This window comes from Synchiropus splendidus, chromosome 10 (genome assembly GCF_027744825.2).
Source record: "Synchiropus splendidus isolate RoL2022-P1 chromosome 10, RoL_Sspl_1.0, whole genome shotgun sequence".
In the NCBI taxonomy this organism is placed as follows: domain Eukaryota; kingdom Metazoa; phylum Chordata; class Actinopteri; order Syngnathiformes; family Callionymidae; genus Synchiropus; species Synchiropus splendidus.
The window spans coordinates 21,917,536-21,935,121 of record NC_071343.1 but is presented as its reverse complement, the minus strand read 5'-3'; the positions used below and the strand labels follow the sequence as shown (position 1 = coordinate 21,935,121).

Below are 17,586 nucleotides of genomic sequence, written 5' to 3'. Positions count from 1 at the left end.
GCTTTAATATTATTGTTTACATGATCAAAATAAATAATCTAAGTGTAAATCAGTATATTTAAGTAATCTTAGTGTCCAGGGAAATCTCAATTCTTGGTGTTCAACAAGCATGTTTCTTCCTGTTTACGATATCTCTCTTGTTGGTAGTGCATTTAATCTAACCATTACCGTCTATTTTGCAGGGAGGATGAGCAGTTCAATCAACTTGCAAATCTAGAATCATATTTTGCGGTCAGTCAAAGCCAAGCGGAGCTTGTTCATCACAAAATAATGTCCCTTGAGTCTGCAATGCAGAAAGCCATGGAATTGCGGCGTCACCCAGCTATGATGGAAAAACACGACAGTTTTGAGAAGGTGTGTTGCAGTGTTGGAATTTCAGCATACTGCCTTTTTCTGGAAAGCTTTGAAGTGATTCATGATATATATATATGTATATGTGTGTGTATATCTATTTTTTTTTTGCAGATGTTAAAGCCTTTGCTGGATTGGGACCCTCAGTGTTTTGATTTAAACTGCCTCAATTTAGACTCAGGATTAAGGTTAGTCCTTTCAGACTTCCATTGATTTATTAACATTTTATCATCATTACTATGGAGGATGCTCCGATCAGGGCTTTTTGCTGCCGATCACCTGTACCGATCAACCAGAGTGCCAATCACCACCGATCACCAATACAATGAATTAACATGAATTTGTACATGATGTGAAAACGTCAACCATTAAATAATTTTAATTCAGACACGTTTTAATATACCTCTTCAACGTGGCAAAAAATAGAAAAAAAACCTTGCAGTAACTATTCTGTCAAAAGGACAACAGAAAAACATTTAATTTGATGTGAGACGTCGCAGTTTGGTGAGTCTCTTCACACTTTGCTTAATGTTCCGAATGTCACGCTCGGACCGGCAGGTGTTGCTAAACGCCTGCTGCTGAGGAACCAGCGGTCTCACTGTCATGAGCCGGGAAAACTCCCCGCGCTCCATGAAGTGTTGGCGCTTTAAATGCCATCTTTAATTTGAAGGTGCTTCCTTGCACAGCATTTTCCCGTGCATGTGCTGCAGGATGCAAACTTTACGTGACAGATTGAAAGAACTTTCACAGCAGTAATCAAATTAAAGTTACTTATCTAAGTCACTGTGCATTACTATTCTTGCCATTGTCTGTAAGCGAAATATTACCATTCGCTTTCCACAACTGCGTCTTTGGGCGTGACGTCATGTGCGGGACACGCCAGTCACCTTTTCAACACGCGGGCAGCTCACGTGTCAAGCAGCCGGCTACACGGCAGTAAATAACGGGCGTGAGGAGAGAGATGCAACTTTCTAGCTGAAAATACAGCCATTACTATGAATTAGCATCTGCTTCATCGGTATTAACCCTGCAAGGTCCACCAACGTGCAGAAATCACTTAAAGAGAGCGAAATAAAGTAGCCTCGCAAATGTGTCGAAAGTGCGGACTCAAAAAAACTATGTACCAGTTTGTTTAAATGCCCTTGATAGGTCAAGTTAAATGACACCTATGATAGATTTTTAAACTTTTATAGAATATTTTTCTATGGTGCAGGAAGAAACGGTACTGATGTGATGCACTGATGTTGCATTTTCTCTCGAAAGTCCGAAATAAAATGATCATCCGGCGCATGAACGGTGACCGATCGATCGGAGCATCCCTAATTACTATTGTTATTATTATTATTATTATTATTATTATTATTATTATTATTATGCCGTCTTGGCTTCTTTGTCATTAAAAAAGGTTAAAAAGACGAGCTTCATTTGACAAAAAATGTAACACATTAAAGAGCCATGTTGCAACTTTTAAAGTAGCATTTTTAGCAATTTCAGAGGGGTCTGTCAATATTGTTTTCTTTAAACTCTTTTATACTTTTTTGCCCCCACAAGGTTTGTTTTCAGGTCAGAAGGACAGGATGCCTGTCTCCTTTTAACCCTCAGGTTGGAAGCAAGCAACCCAAAAATGTAGGTCTTGATTCCTTTCTTGTGTCTTTTTTAGGGATGCTCCAATCGATCGGTCACTGATCGTGATCGGCCGATTTCACTGTGATGGGTGAATGCCGATCACTACCTGTCATTGCTGATCACAACAACCACTCATGTGAGAGATGCGTCCGCTCCTCCCTACTCGCTGCTCACTCTGTAGCACCAGCACTTGACAGAGCGCAGAGAGTTTTAGGGGCATGTGAAAGTGAGACCGCTGGTTCCTCAGCAGCTGACTATTAGCCCAGCTACCACTTATCAACACCCGGCGGTCCGAGCCTGACATTCAGAATGCCAAGCAAATAGCCGGAGAAATAATAAGGAATTTCACCGAGCTAGATGAGCAGGTCCGACCTGAATCCATCGCCATTTTGAAGATGGGTGCAGTGTTTGTTAGTCACCTGAATCTGAAAAGTTTGAAAACATCCATAAAGGAAACTTTAATAAATGCATTGCTCTCTGTCTTGGAGTCTTGCGACAATCGGCCAGTATGTAAATATTTTACAGACATCGTAAAGTCTCGAGATTCAAGAGAGAAGTGTGACGTCTCACGTCAAATTCAATGTTTTTCCAAGTATTGGTATTGGTGATTGGCAGCAAAAATCCTGATCGGAGCATCCCTAGTCTGTATTGTTACAATTATCAATCCCTGTCACATAGAGGCTGTTAAGCAATGTAACACTGGCTTCGTAACAGACTTGTTACATACGATTACCCTAATCAATGTCACAACTGGTTGAGTGACTGCCTCGCAGCTTTTTCTTTGAAATCTATACATTTTTCTGATAAATGTGATTTCAAGTGCATGTTCCGATCACACTGATGTTGCTGAACACAGGCATGTAATTGCATTAATGGTCAACCTCTGAACATTAACATTATGGTTCCATTTATGTGATTATAGCACACTGACCATTTATACAGTTTTATAGTGACTTGAAATGTGCCCTTCTACGTGTCAAAATGCATTTAAGCACCAATGATTGAACATCAGTGTGGAGTATGAGTACCGTATCTATCTAAATAAATCATTGTGTTTTTTTTTAAGTTTGCCAGAGTCACCTTGCCAACAGTATGGGGTCGCTGAGAAAAAGTATATGTCCCACTGTGCCAGTGTCAGAGATGATGGCAATGAGAGGAACAAACAGATCGCTTCATCGAAGAAGAGGCCCCTAAGCCTAGAATCTTCCAGTTCTCCCCAGCCAGAGTCACCTCAAGGATCCGAAAGGTCAAGTGTTTCTCTTAGTGGCTCGGCACTAAACCTGACAAATCCTGATGTCATTATTGAAGAGATAACAGAACAACTGAATAACCCAAGTAAGTAGATGTGGTTTTGATAAAAAAAATAATATAACAAAAAACAAAACAAATATATATATATAAGTATGGGCATAAGACTTGGGATTTTTGTTATTTATGCGACATGTTTTTCAGCTCCTATTGTCACTGAACCGGAGCAGACCATTCAAAAGAATGCTCCTATTCGAAAGACGTTCAAGCGGAAAGGCAAAAGGAGTTTGTTGAACAAAGATAATGGTATGCTTTGTAATTTTTAATTTTAAAGAAATGCAATAGTTTATTCGCATTACACCATTCATATGCAAGGAACGATTGTTTTAGACAATGGTTAAACATGAAGCATTTAAGTGCATCAAGCCTTCCTTTTGTCTCTATGCCAAAATTGCTGTTGGCATATTAAATAATAGAAGGATTTCTATTAGGAAGAAGAAATTTTTAGGGAATTGCAATTGGTGGAAAAAATGCTACCTCTCTCACAGCTGCCAAGGAAGCTGACTGACAAGTTATTTTATTTGTTTGGAACCTATATTATGAATTTTCATATGTTTGACTATTTGTAACTAAAATGGTGAACATTTTCTCATTAAATCTACTCTTTTCTAGTCCCACAGTGGGTGACGGTGAGTCACATTGTGAGTCCTAGTCACTTTTACATCAGTTATGTGTCGGAAACAAAGGAACATGTCAAGCTCTCCAGAATAATCAACAACATATGCAAAAAAACTGACAGTTGCTTTTCTTCAACTGACAGTGTCGAGAAAGGTGTGTGTTTATTTTTTTGTCTTGATTTCATCATGAAGTTGATCAGATGTTTTTTATGCTGTAGGGCTGCATGCTTTTTGTTTACAACATACAAAACAAACGACGACTCCTGAAACTCTTCCCTCAGTGGCATCAACAACAATTCTCAATCACACCTCCAGTTGGTTCAGAACTCAGCAGTGAGGCTTCCTCTAACAGACTCAGTGTTGGCTTCTCTGCACTGATTCCCTCTCCACTTTATAATTGACTAAGATTTTACCAATAACTTTTAAACCCTGCCTTGACCTGGCCCTGACTATATTATGGAACTGCGGTCTCCATACAAGCTAAACAGGACCCTTACAGACTCAGGTGGGTCTCTGCTAGTTGTCCCTAAATCTAGACTTATTATCACTATTTGCAGAAGTATTAGTAGTTGTTTTTAACAACAAAGTACCCATGTTAATGCAACAGATCAAGTGTAGATTGTTCATTCAGGCTATTTATGACATCCATTATAGTTTAAACCTGAGACGACGTGTTGTCTGTGACCAAAACACATGAGACAAGAGATATAAAGGTAGCGGTACACATTGTGTTTGGGATCACCTGTGGCAGACTGCTCCAGAATTGAGAAGCCCTCACAAAAAGGCTTTGTCAGTTCAAGATTTAATAACGGAAGTCCGGAGTTGCATATAGGGAACTCAGCCAGTCTTTTTTTTATTTTCCAGCCACATTTATTTTCCATGTTTTTATAGTTTTTCATCTGTGTGGCATATTATTTCATGGTTGCCTTTTCTAAACAAAATACTTCTGTATTTAAAGTGTCAAATTACATCAATTTGTCTGTCGGCTGCTGATCCAGTTAAAATCAACCTAATTATTACAAAATGTAGAAAAATGTTGAAAGAAATGTGAAGAATTCTTGTTAATAAAGGATATCTAATCTAAATTGTGTTAAGAAACCACAATGTCAGTAGTTAGTTATTTTTCCAATATTGTGCAGCCATAATTTAGTGTCAACCAGCAAGAGTAGTATATAAACAGAGTATGGATTTTATTTTGAAGAATTTATCTCATCTTTCAGAAAGCACAATTTTTGCAAAGCGGAATAAGGAACTGTGGTGTCGTGCTGTTGTGATGGAAGTCTACCGCAGAGGTCATTCAGGTGTTGTGGATGCCTGTCCCGTCACGTTGTTAGCTGCTGTGCAAGTCTACTTCTTGGACTATGGATCCACAGTATCTCTTCAACCAAAGAGGTACCAGCAATCGTGCGAGATGTGTGGCTTGTTTTGTGTTCTCAAGCCATCAGGTTTTGAATAGATATGTCCCCGATACCACCTTTTTGCCGGCTGAGTACAAGTACCGACAATTCACTCTGTGCTGATACAGAGTAGTGACACAAGTAATTAATAACCATAACAATCGTTTTAAATAATGATCTTTTAAAATTTCATGTTTAGTCGGGCAATCTATGCTTATGCTGATATACAATATCTAACATCCGAGTCCTGCCGACTAGGTTGGCGCCAGGCGTCAGTTTACTCATGAGAATGACTACCAAAGAACCAAGTTATATCCAAAAGTATTTATTCCCTGACAGAGGTGTCTAATGCTGAGCTCTGGGTCCACAACTACGCCAGGCGTAGACTTAGCCTTAGCTCAAGTGGTGTAGAGTGACAAAGACCGTCTCTGGCCCTGACCCTTTTATACGTATTAAATTCATCTTGGGGTGTAGTCTGATTGGTCCTGGTCTCTTGAGGTCCGGCTCCCATGGTGCCAGATTCCAAGTCCTATGTCAAATCCCCTTGGTTTGAGGCGACGTTGATGAATCCACTTGTTCTTATCCATTTTAAGTCTTTTTCAGTATGAAGCTGTGAACAGATAATCCAGTCCACTCCTCTGATTGGCTTGCTTCTGCTTGTTGACTGGCTCTATCCTGTCTCTGCATTGCTCTGTGGTCCCCAATTCATCCCATGGTTCCTTCGCTCTTCCCAGAAGTGCCTTATCTTTCACATTCCTTCACTTGGGGGAAGGTGGATACTTTTCCCCCACAAACTCAAGCTCAGATCTGGCTGTTTGGACTGGTTCTGAGTTGAATGATCTCCTCGATTCCTACCTTTCATAACTCACTCTTCCATCCACGCTATCCATACCATGCACCACTCACACCTCTCACACAGGGTCAAATTGAGGCTACCTTACCCAATATCACAGCATCTGTTGGATTCAATCTTTTATTAGACAAAGCAATATAAAGCACTTAATTCAATATAACAAGATAACTTGATTAATATGTCATAAGTAAAATATCATCATTTCAGTGCTGGTATGGCAATTGGATATGTCTTGAATATCTGACAATGCATTGATGTTTGTGTGTAACTGTACTCCAAACCTTCTAACGTCTGTTCAGGTTGGGTGGGTTTTTAAGAAACTTATTATAAATGAATTTTAAGTGTTTTCAGTTTTGAAAAGTTGTGGCTGGAACAAGATACAATAACGCGAAGTAAGGACCTTTGCATTTTTTTCATTGATGACAGTGACAAGTGGACACTGAAGGAATTAAATACCCAGATGAAAAAGATGGACGATGAAGTGAAGTTGGAGCTAAGCAGATTTGCGCCTCAAGCAGTTCGATGTTGCCTCAAGAACATTGTTCCAAATAATCCGGTATGGGTTTCTATGTGTTTCTTTTTATGTTTAATCTTCATTACTTTACAAAATATTATGAGCCGCGATGGCATTGACTCTGACCTACCCATGGAATTTCTTTTTCTGGTAATCACAGCACAAAAACTTAGTTTGTCTACTTTTTGAATCCTGATCTTCATTCTGAAGACAAAATGCATGTTTCAGAAGGAGTCCATCATTTAGGTTATTAAATCAGTCAAATATGTTGCTGATATAACAAATATCGCACAAATCTGTTTTTTTTTCTCCCAATACCTTCATTAGATGCATGGGAGTAATATATGGCAGGCTCTGCCGTCACCTCACCATCACGTCTTCTTTGTTGATTCACATTTAAACAAACCAGAATTTCAAGACAGTCAGTCTAAGCCATCGTTCCATTAACATGAGAACTTGCGATTGTCTGCCCGCTAGTGCTGCGCAGAACACCATTTCATTTTTTTGTTTTGCTTTATGATATTAATTTTTCATATACTCTAGTGAGTCTGTAGCAGACAAGGCAGTGGATTGTCGCAGATAAATCAGCAGCCCTATGTAGAACGCTCTGCACCATTAATGCGCAGTATTGAAAGCCTGTGCCGAACTTCACAGTCTGGAAGTGATGAACGGTTCCAGAGAATCGAACAATTTCTTCCTGGTTCTCAACAGGAGCCGGCTCTCAATGCCCATCATTATGTACGTCTAGGCTTGCTTGTTTATTTGTATTTGAATGTTTCCCTGCCATTCTGTAACACCTATAAATTGTTCCCAAATGACTTGCTTTTCTGAATGGAGTAATTAATAAAAAGACGCTTGTGTTTTCTCAGACAGAAGGCTGGTCTAACGACGCGCAGGAGATGTTCGTCAACCTGGTTGGCTGTTCTGTGGTACAGATGCGACCACTGGGCCAGGACAGAGAATCTTTATTGGTGGACCTGAGGAAAAATCCAACGGACTTGGCAACTGCTGGGCCGGTGTCTGTCAGAGAATACCTGGTTCTCTCTGATCTGGCCTGGTACTTGATGTTATTGCCAACTTTTTTGGATAATAAATGACTTTTCCATTTAAAAGCTACTATTTACAAATTTAATCTGAAAATTCCTTCAATTACAAACAACTATTTCTGACAGGTTTTACTCACCGATGGTCACTGGCCCAGAAGTTCTTCGGTTTTACCCACCTGTAATTCCCAGTATCAACCAGGAATATAATGCTGTTGTGTCTCACATCAACACTCCTGATGACTTCCACATACAGCTGGTATTAAACGTTTGCTTCAACTAATGAGCTACAGCTAATGTTTCTTCATCACTTATTTGACACTTTTGTTTCCAAATAAGTGAGAATGAAACTCCCTAGTTGTTGTATTATGGATTTGATATGTTGCCTGTGTGTCTCCAGGTTGACAACATGGAGTACTACTTAATGTCTGCCAAACTCCAGGACTGCTACAGTGTGACATCAGGCGTGGAAGACGCAAGCCTCATTATCTTCTGTCCTGTCATTGGGCAAGCCTGTGTGGCCCAATATGAGGACGACCTGTGGTACAGGGCTCAGGTCATTGGTGAGTCTGTATATCAGGGATCTCAAACTCAAGGCCCGCAGGCCATTTGCCACACGCAGGACTCAATCCAGTGGCCCGCCACTACACCCAACTGTAGCATTGGTGTCGCCCACAAAGTGTTGTCCGTTAAAACCCAATTTAAGAACATTAAACACACACACATCAACACTATCAAACTGGACTTGGCCTCTGGTGGCCCCCGGGTCAAACGAGTTTGAGACCCTTGGTGTTTATACAGTACATGACACAGGATGTAGTTGGGGAAAAAGGAGATCTTCCCCTGCAATTTGAAATCCCTGTGATTTGTAAATTAATTTTCACAAAATGGCACATTTTCCGATGTTTGCATTTAGGTCATTCAGAGGATGAGAAAGTCGATGTTAAGTATGTGGACTTTGGAAATACAAAAAGTGTCTTTGTTACTAGCCTGAGGATGATCAAAGAAGAGTTCTTTTCGCTCCCATCCATGGTGAGTGATCTCAACCTTTTTTTTTTATGTTTTTGTCCTTAAATGCTTCCATGAAATGTAACCTTTTTCTTTAGGCAATCCATTGCTGCCTATCAGATATTGTTCCTATGGATGGAAAGGCCTGGAGTGAGGCCTGCTCCAACAGATTCAAAAGCTTCGCTCAGAAACTGGTGACTATTGTGATAACAGGTAAATTAAACAGGTATTTGATATGCTTCGCATTTTATTATCGTAACAGGAACATTGAATGTCCTCACAGTTTTTTCTTGATCACTACAATTTGACAGCCTTGCATGTTTTGCCTTATCAAATTTGAAAATGAGAGTTTTGCTATCTGTAAATCAACCAGGCATTAAAATACTTTCATGTGTCGATCGAAGCAGTACACATTTGTGTATTCATACATGGCTTTAACTATGGCCAGATGATTATGGCTAAAATGATAATCATGATTATTTTGATTCATATCATAATCACAGTTTCTCAAACAATTATCGAATGATTCAAGATTTTGCTGTTATTGAACTTTCAAACTTTATTGAACATCAAACAATAAAATGTAAGCAATTTGTGACAAACAAATTGTAAATAACAGTAGTTTAACAGTTATACCTTCATTGTGTGACTGAGCATGTTAACGTGACAGCTATTTAACCAGTACATACCTGCCATCACCCTCTGCTGAGAGTTGCGAAAAAAACCTGTAATGCATTGAATTCACAGAATATAATGAGGGAACACTCTATTAGGTGTTGGGTGCTGTCATGAGTGAGTAGGTCACTCATACGAGTACAGTGAGTGAAATAGTTCTATAATTCTGTGTCCTATTCCACACAGAAAAGGTTCCCAACAACCGACCTCACCCAGTGCAGTTGTTTGAGGGTGATCAGAAGAGCCAACAGTCCAGCATTGCTGACATCCTGGTCAATGAGGATCTGGCCTGCTTCAGGGAGAAGTAAAGAATGCATGCTGAAATTGCGCCTGTGTCATTTTTGTTCAAGCCTCTTTTTAATCATTGTCAATACTTGCAGCTTTCATTGTCGAAGCGCCATGGATGCATGTGATCCGTTTACTGTGTGGGACACGCCATTGGACTGCTCCACTCCTAAAACCTTTGAGGTCAATGATGAAGCCAATGACAAGGAGCAGGACAAAAACAACTCTGTGTTTGAGCCTTGTCTCCAGTTCCCTCAAGAGCTCAGTGACATTAAAGTTCGAGTCAGCCATGTCGTCTCACCAAGCAGCTTCTATGTTCAGTTTGCTGAGGTTGACCATCAACTCAAAAGGTATAATGCTCTCATCTCTATAACTGATCTTTGTTGTCATTTTCAAAAGTAAGTTAATTTAAGCAAATGATGAATCCACACACTCTGGCCAACAAGGCATCTATGTTGATGTATTTATTTGCTTTAACAGAATTGCAGAATGATACCCCAAAATGCTCCCACTTTCTTTCATCATTATTAATGTATTTTATTACTAGCTACTGTGGCAATAGTCTCTGTTTCTGTCTGAGGGAGTCGTCATATATGTGCAACTCCAGACTTGTCCATATGGTCACAGTGTGACGCTGTTGCAAAGAAAACATTTCATTGTAAATGTGTCATCGTAGAACAGTGGACACCTAGACACCCAGCACCTAGATGAAGTGACATTCCAGCTCCCTCACAACTGCAGGCATCTCTGGCATCTTGTCGACAGGACTTTTTGCATCAGCTTTTCATTGACTCCCTCGTAGTCTAATGAGTGGTCACAACTGGTGGAGCATGTCTACTTGACCCTAAGATTTTACTCAAAATAACAGCACATTGCGGTCACAGGTAACAAAGATAAAACCTTCCAAAAGACTTTTTGACCAGAAAAGGTGTAGGTAATAGTCTTGCAGGGCAAAACACGAAACATGAAAGCAATATAACATGTTGTGTGTAACACGTGTTTATATTTGAGTTTTGTTCTCGATAAGTCTGTTCAATTTGAATATAAAGACTGTATCACTTATTTTCAGGTTGGGTGAGGTGTTGAAGCAGGAGTGTGAGCTCACTGAACTCACTGATACTGAGTGGAAGGAGGACATGTTTTGTGCTGCTTACATTAACAATATTTGGCATCGAGTACAGATCCTCTCTGATGTTCCGTCCACTGGAATTGCGAGAGTAAGCGTTTTGTTCTTGTTTAGCTCTGCAATTTGACTGAGAGAATAATGAACTGATAGGTGACTGCCCATGGTAGTCATCAATATCAGTGTCAATCATTGGCACCATTTAAAATGATGAAGCAGCTAAAATGAATCTGTTAATAAAAAAAAATAAAAAACTCATGTCAGTTTTCCTATCATCTTACAATGCCATAAAGAAACTCATACGTTCACATTTGTATTCGTATGTCCCTGTGCAAATGCAGGACAATTTCTGAACTAGTGCCTGGCCGATAGCATCCACATCCAACTCATTTGGTTACTGTGAAACTAAGGCAGACTTCAAATCTAAGTCCATAATTTTTTTGGTGAATTGGCTTGAGAAGGATGAGTTTTTGTCGATGCTTCTCAGGAGCATGACTGTGTGTTAATGTCTTTCTCATCCTGAACAAGGTGATTCGCTGCGACCATGGCAACAAGGCTGAAGTTCACATCAGCAACCTGCGACCACTTCCATCTTCCTTGCTTGGTTCATATGCTCTGGAGTGTGCTCTGACTGACATCAGGTTGTACGCACTTTCACACTGTTGACACTCACCAAAACCATCTGGTTAAAAATGTGTATTTTGGATCTGAACGCTGTGGACACTATTTAAAAATCTGTACACTTTCCAGTGTACAAGGAAAGCAAAGTGGTGTACACAAGTCCTAATTTTTCATTTAAACTATCCTCGATAGACCTACGGGAGGTGTAGCTTCTTGGACTGCCACAGCTTGTGATTTCATCTCCTACTTCTTGACTGGAGCCTCTGCTCGTATAACAATTGAGGTTTGTGTCAGTTTGTTTCTCTCATGATCCATGTTTTTGTATTCCACTGATCACTTACGGATTCATGCATCACCTTCTTATGACATTTAGGAGGCAACTGATAAACGTCCAGTACCCGTCACATTGTCCTGCTTTAACAAGTCTGAACGGTTGGTCAAGATTTCTGATGTTCTGGCTAGTGAAGGCCTCGCACTGAGAGTTAAGAAACCACTATCTGGGTGAGTGGTTTTTTTTCCCCCCGTCTGATACTCCATTGATGTGGGGAAAATTGTATGGATTAAAAACGCAGAGAAAGAAACCTACATATATTTATTTGTTCAAGACAGTATTTGGGAAATGTGGCCTAAAGATGAAATCTCTGATTAAATCGTTTTCAGGTTTTATCAGTTCTCCTGTACTAAAAACCAACTGCAAATATGGGCAAGCTTTTGGAACAGGTGCATGCCTGTATACAAGCAGGAAGACCCAGCAATTGGAAACGTAGATAGCACAACAGCTGGCCTGTTATGGTGGAGAACAGTGTGCAGTTTTACAAGTGAGGCAGTGCAACTTGTTCAAGACATACTTGACATACAAACATTGTAAAGATGTCACCATTCATTTATATAATGTTTCATTTATAAACAACCCCCGTTCATAATTATCTCTCCACCAGGGTACAACTTAGCGCTTTTTACTCGGTCCACATCGAACACGTTTCACAAGTGAGTTTAGAAACATATACAAATATATATAAGGGACTGGTTGCTGTATCCATGCTAGCCACGGTTACCGCTCCTTTAAGGTGGATGCTGGATTAACACCATCAATGAGATCAAGGGTTGAGAACATCCCAGAAGGAGACACTCATGCAGTGTTTTGAGTTACAGTGTCTCATAGCTGCTTGTTGGGGATGTTCTGAAAACCAATTATTTTCTGGATGTGTATAAGAATCGCTCACCCTCCACCTGCGACAACCGTGGATAGACCAAACACTCTGTGTGAACACGCAGCACCAAACTGTGGAGAGACAGCACCCAGAATGCTATTTCAGCTCTGCAACGGCTGTAACAGAATGTGCCGTTTCACAGCCAAAACTAAACATCAAAGAGTCTTCTCATGTTTATTTTACAAGGAATTTGCGGAAATAGGCTGTGTGATATGGAGCGTCGGGATTTATCCACACGGCTCTCACAACATGTTGAACACAGTGAGAGAGACTACTGAGGATCAAGAAGATTTTAATCAGTGAAGTACAGATCCAGACATCAGAAATGATCAATGAGTGGTCTGGTGATCAAATCTGTCTCTCAATAAAATCAGATGTTTATCAGCCTATTGAAGGCAACAACCGCACACAGGGTCCGCCGCATTCATCCACAACACCAGTCTCCTGCAGCTGTACACCTCAGTGTTCTGGGAGTTTGAGAAGTTGTTTTTGAACAATGTTGTGTGCCAAGACAGCGATCACACCCTTTACTTCCCGGCATCTATCATGTTTGTGTGGAGTCGCGCTTTGTATGTAGTTTCCGGCATCTAGCGTCGAGTCGCCTGAGGCGAGAAGCTAGCACCCGTGGAGTTTCCTAAGACGAGGTGCAGCTGTCCAGCCGGGATCAAGTCCGCATGCAAAACCCGACTCACTTGTGTTCACATCTCTGAATTCTGAGCCAAACGCACTTTGCCTCAGGACAGAGTCCAAAGAGTGAAATCGCCCTGAGTGAGCAAGTTTGGAATAAACATCCATTTGAACAGCTTGTTGTATGAAGAATGACAAAGCATGCCACCGTGTCAGATGACACAGAGCTACCTACTTATATAAACACTTTAGCGGGGGGTTGGATCATTGTGCTTTAGTGCAGGTTAGAATAATTCATTATGATATCATCCTAATTATAACCCCAAAACTCTAGTCCAGTCTGACATTAATTGGACACGGCCAGCACAGAGTGAGTTCCCTGGTTGAGTACTAGTTATAACCTGCTGTTTTTTCCGCCAATTTTTCATCATCAGCCTCGATGGAGCCTCGCTGGACCCCCTTTTCAAGATGTATTCAGTGATGTTATGTGTCCTGACACATTTTAAGCTGTACACTTTGTGTACAAAGTTGTTTATCAAGCCAAGCCAAAACAGCTACATGAATTGCACGATAAATATATACACATTGACACTTTATCATTGACCTTCTAGAGTCTGGTTTGAATGCTGTGTTTTTCTTACAGCAAGTGCGCCATTCAAAAGCCAAATGATGAGACCACCAGGGGAGGCTTGCGAGCAGAAGGAAGCGACTCTAACACAACTTGCGTCCCCGTACCTACTGTCCGTTCACATGCCCCAAAACCAGCTCGCCGTCTCACAGTGTCTGCTGAGAAGGTGATCTTTTTTACTTTATTTCGTTGGTGTCACTTAGTCATTGTCCTGATTCCACTATATGTTTTAGTCTATTTTGCCCTTCATATTAACACCTTTGAATGTACAAGGTGACAACAGGACTGTATCTGCCCCCCATGCTGCCCTCCATTGGACACATGGAGGCAGTGGTTTGTGCCGTCAGCGAGGATGGGCTCATTTACACCTGGAGCAAAAATGCTGGTAAGGAAACTCCTTCAGTTGACTTACTAAAAGTTGTTGGAAATACATTTTGCATGCATCAAAATATAGTTTGCTGAAATCAAATACATGTCCAGAAAGTGAGTTATGTTGCTGTTTTAAGAAACCTTATATAGTGTTGAATGAAATGAAACATGATTTAGTGATAGTAATGTAATTCTGGTGTGTTTGTGTCTCAGAGCTTGATCTGGGGGAACTGAGAGACAGAATTCAGCAGCTCATCAAGTCTCCTCTCCAGGCAAACGTTTACACTTGGAAGTCAGTCCAAGGCTGTGCCGTCATCGGCTCTGACATGGTGTGGTACAGGGGTCAAGTGATGGAGGTGGTGGGAGGACACTTGAAGGTCAGAATTAGCACCTGCCCTTATCACTCATTTACTAAATCAAATCCAATTTTAAATGTATGGATCTTCATTTTCTGTTTCAATGACCTGCCCACAGCATCCTGCTGTTAATAAAACAAATGGAATGTATAGGGTGTTCAGAAATAGTAACGTCATGAAACAAGAGACAAAACAAGGACCACAATACAAAATACTCCCGAAACAAAAAACAAAAAAAGAAAAGAAAATATCAGCACACAAGATAACAACTTTGATCAAAAATGATGTCACTGGGCACAGTGTGACCCCGTGGTTGCGTTTTCCTGCCCAAATAAAAATGAATGAAAACTGATATGAATTTATCAATCTCATTGTTTTTGTTTTTTTTTTTGTTTTTTTTATTCCTTGGACATAACTCAAGGCTCGGATTTTGTCAGGGTTCAAATAAATGCCAAAATGGACATCTGTATATACACATACTATATATATATATATATATATATATATATATATATATATATATATACACACGCATATTCATTTAACACCCGTAATCCAAGATTTATTTTGAGGATTTGTACTTCCTGAAAGTCCGTTGCCTTACATTTTATTGTGAACCACAGAACAAATTAGCAAAGAAAACTACAGTAAAATGTCTCTTACGTGACAGATGCTACCTTGATAATAAAATACTTTTGACAGATGAGTGGAATGAGTGTTTGTTACTTAGTAACTACACAGTAAAAATACTCTTGACTTACTCTTTAAAGTGAATAATCCATCTTTAAACAAACTTTGTTTACTTTGGACAGACATTTAATACATTTGCATAAAATATTTTACATGATCATTTACATGAATAAAGAAATTCTCACGAAAAATAAATGTTAATTCACGGGTAATCTTCAAAAGGGGTTCATTACTTTCATTTATTCTGAGTTATGGTCTTACGGACGCTTCCACTACTGTTCACTGTTGTACTGTTTGTCACTATAAGCACTAGCTATACGAACGAAGATCTGACACAACCATTTCCAAAAACTGTGGTAAGAGACAGCTTAAAACTCTGAAGTAAAGTATGTTCCGCTCTGGTCTGTTACAGTTCGTATAGTGAGAGTGAGGGTTTGGCTTTTGTTTTTCCATGATCAACACTGAAAACCTGAACATTTCTGTCAATTGCACAGAAATGGCAAACAGAGCTCGCTGACAAAAACATAATGGAGAAACGGTTGCTTTATATTTTCCTGTGAGCAAACCAAACTTCTTACATCCTGACTCTCTTCTCTCGCTTATGTTTGTTGCTGTCAACAGGTTCGGTATGTGGACTACGGCCTGGTGGAGGACATCCCCATGGTTCATGCACACCCAGTGCTTCTGTGTGCCAATGTCCCCCAGCTCTGTGTGCCGTGTCAACTGCATGATGTCAACCTGGTATGTTTGTGTGGCCCCAAAGATGCTCAAATAAGAAAGGATTTTTATTTTTTTGACCCACGAGGAAGGACCAACTGATCTGTGGGTTGGAGGGATTTTATGTTGGGATGCACAAATATTAACATTTCTGACTGAAACTGAAAACCAAAAATGAGAAAACAAAAACTGAAACACTGAGCAAACTATAATGATACCATTTATGGCTATGACTGTGTGCTTAACTCAGAAAAATCAGTGTGTTGCAATAAGCTTCCAGTAACAGATCGATAACAACATTAGGACAAGGGTAAATTATGTGGAATTCAAAGTGTTTGTTCAAGTGTCTTCACAGAACTGAGTTACATCCAGGTAACTATTTCACTGCATCCATGCATGCTGGTGTGTTCCTACATCCAAATAAGAGCTTGTATTACACTTGTGCTGTAACAGATCAAGTACAGTCGAGATGAAACCTGTTCACAGACAGACACAAGAGTCTACTCTCCATTGTTTTCTCTCTGTGGTCTGTCTCAGCCTTACATGCTCACTTTAGTGATGCAAATAAAGGAGTATGGTCTGCTACAGGAGCGGATCTCTTCAGTTAGTGGCTCAAAGAAGCAGGAAGAAAGAAGGCGGCTAGTTCTGTGTGAAGGTTCCTATTACATTGTGTCCCGTCAGGTGGGGGGCCAGTGGCAGTGGGAAACCATCCAGCTCATGAGGGAGCTGCTTCAGAACCGGCCAGTGGACATCAATGTGTTGGTAGGTTGCTCTCATGGATCCTGGTATTGAACCTTCTGTTCATTGGCGAACTATGTTTGTGATGCTTCAGGTGTGTGAACTTTTTAAACTCAAGTGTCGTCACACAGGGTTTACCGGCCGACCCGAGAGCTCCAGTGACAATAGAGGTCTTCCTGGATGGGCAGAGACTGAGCCGGATTCTCATGAACCACAGAGAGGCCTGCGTGACAGTCTCAGTCCAGACGGTTCGCTGTCTTTGTGTTTAGCTGTGACTCACTGAATGGAGCTTCTCTGTTAACGCCTGCTTCTACAGGGGATCTCAGGTTTGAGTGTCGCTCCTTCACTGAGAGACTGGTCCATTGATGTAGAGGTAGGCCCTCATAGTAAATACTGCTGTCAGTCTACCTTTTCGACATCTGATGAACCCTGTTAACATTGAGCCTGAATATGACAAAGCCAGTTCCCTGTGTCCAGAATCTGAAGGTGCGTGATGAGAAGATCTTCAGGCCCTTCATCAGTCCAGCTTTGCCTCCTCTGAACAGCTGCTTCCAGGTTGCTGTCAAGCACCTGCTGACCCCCAATGAGGTGAATATTCCTGACTCTCATCTGCGTCATTAAAGAGGTCATGAAGAGGTGCAGCATTGCTCTGCTTGATTCACTGCAATTATTGCCTTGGTCTGTAAAAAGATGTTCATATGTGCTGGTGGAACCTCAGCAGCCAATGACACATCGTGATGTCAGGCGAGTTGAGAGGACCGCCGCGGACCCCACAGGTTCCACAGAACGCTCCAGTGTGTGTTGTAGCTCCCACCTGACAATGTCAACA

General features: G+C 40.7%; 1 protein-coding gene across 4 annotated transcripts in view; it reads left to right on the top strand.

The window, feature by feature from the left end:
• rnf17 (ring finger protein 17) overlaps window positions 1-17,586 on the top strand; it is a 60,783-nt gene that overhangs the window by 41,753 nt on the left and 1,444 nt on the right. For 2 of the 4 annotated variants that reach the window (XM_053876848.1, XM_053876847.1), the window contains exons 8-34: window positions 183-354; window positions 466-539; window positions 1,903-1,977; window positions 3,044-3,312; window positions 3,430-3,531; window positions 3,898-4,056; window positions 5,123-5,294; window positions 6,579-6,708; window positions 7,536-7,723; window positions 7,839-7,968; window positions 8,110-8,272; window positions 8,626-8,741; window positions 8,816-8,930; window positions 9,579-9,696; window positions 9,773-10,027; window positions 10,747-10,894; window positions 11,329-11,441; window positions 11,614-11,704; window positions 11,795-11,922; window positions 13,903-14,053; window positions 14,161-14,272; window positions 14,470-14,633; window positions 15,924-16,043; window positions 16,701-16,781; window positions 16,889-17,005; window positions 17,074-17,130; window positions 17,235-17,345. In XM_053876848.1, the coding sequence (XP_053732823.1) occupies window positions 183-354; window positions 466-539; window positions 1,903-1,977; window positions 3,044-3,312; window positions 3,430-3,531; window positions 3,898-4,056; window positions 5,123-5,294; window positions 6,579-6,708; window positions 7,536-7,723; window positions 7,839-7,968; window positions 8,110-8,272; window positions 8,626-8,741; window positions 8,816-8,930; window positions 9,579-9,696; window positions 9,773-10,027; window positions 10,747-10,894; window positions 11,329-11,441; window positions 11,614-11,704; window positions 11,795-11,922; window positions 13,903-14,053; window positions 14,161-14,272; window positions 14,470-14,633; window positions 15,924-16,043; window positions 16,701-16,781; window positions 16,889-17,005; window positions 17,074-17,130; window positions 17,235-17,345 (3,631 nt within the window). The remainder of the gene's footprint in view (window positions 1-182; window positions 355-465; window positions 540-1,902; window positions 1,978-3,043; window positions 3,313-3,429; window positions 3,532-3,897; window positions 4,057-5,122; window positions 5,295-6,578; window positions 6,709-7,535; window positions 7,724-7,838; window positions 7,969-8,109; window positions 8,273-8,625; window positions 8,742-8,815; window positions 8,931-9,578; window positions 9,697-9,772; window positions 10,028-10,746; window positions 10,895-11,328; window positions 11,442-11,613; window positions 11,705-11,794; window positions 11,923-13,902; window positions 14,054-14,160; window positions 14,273-14,469; window positions 14,634-15,923; window positions 16,044-16,700; window positions 16,782-16,888; window positions 17,006-17,073; window positions 17,131-17,234; window positions 17,346-17,586) is intronic. The other 2 variants (XM_053876849.1, XM_053876851.1) reach the window with 2 other exon arrangements.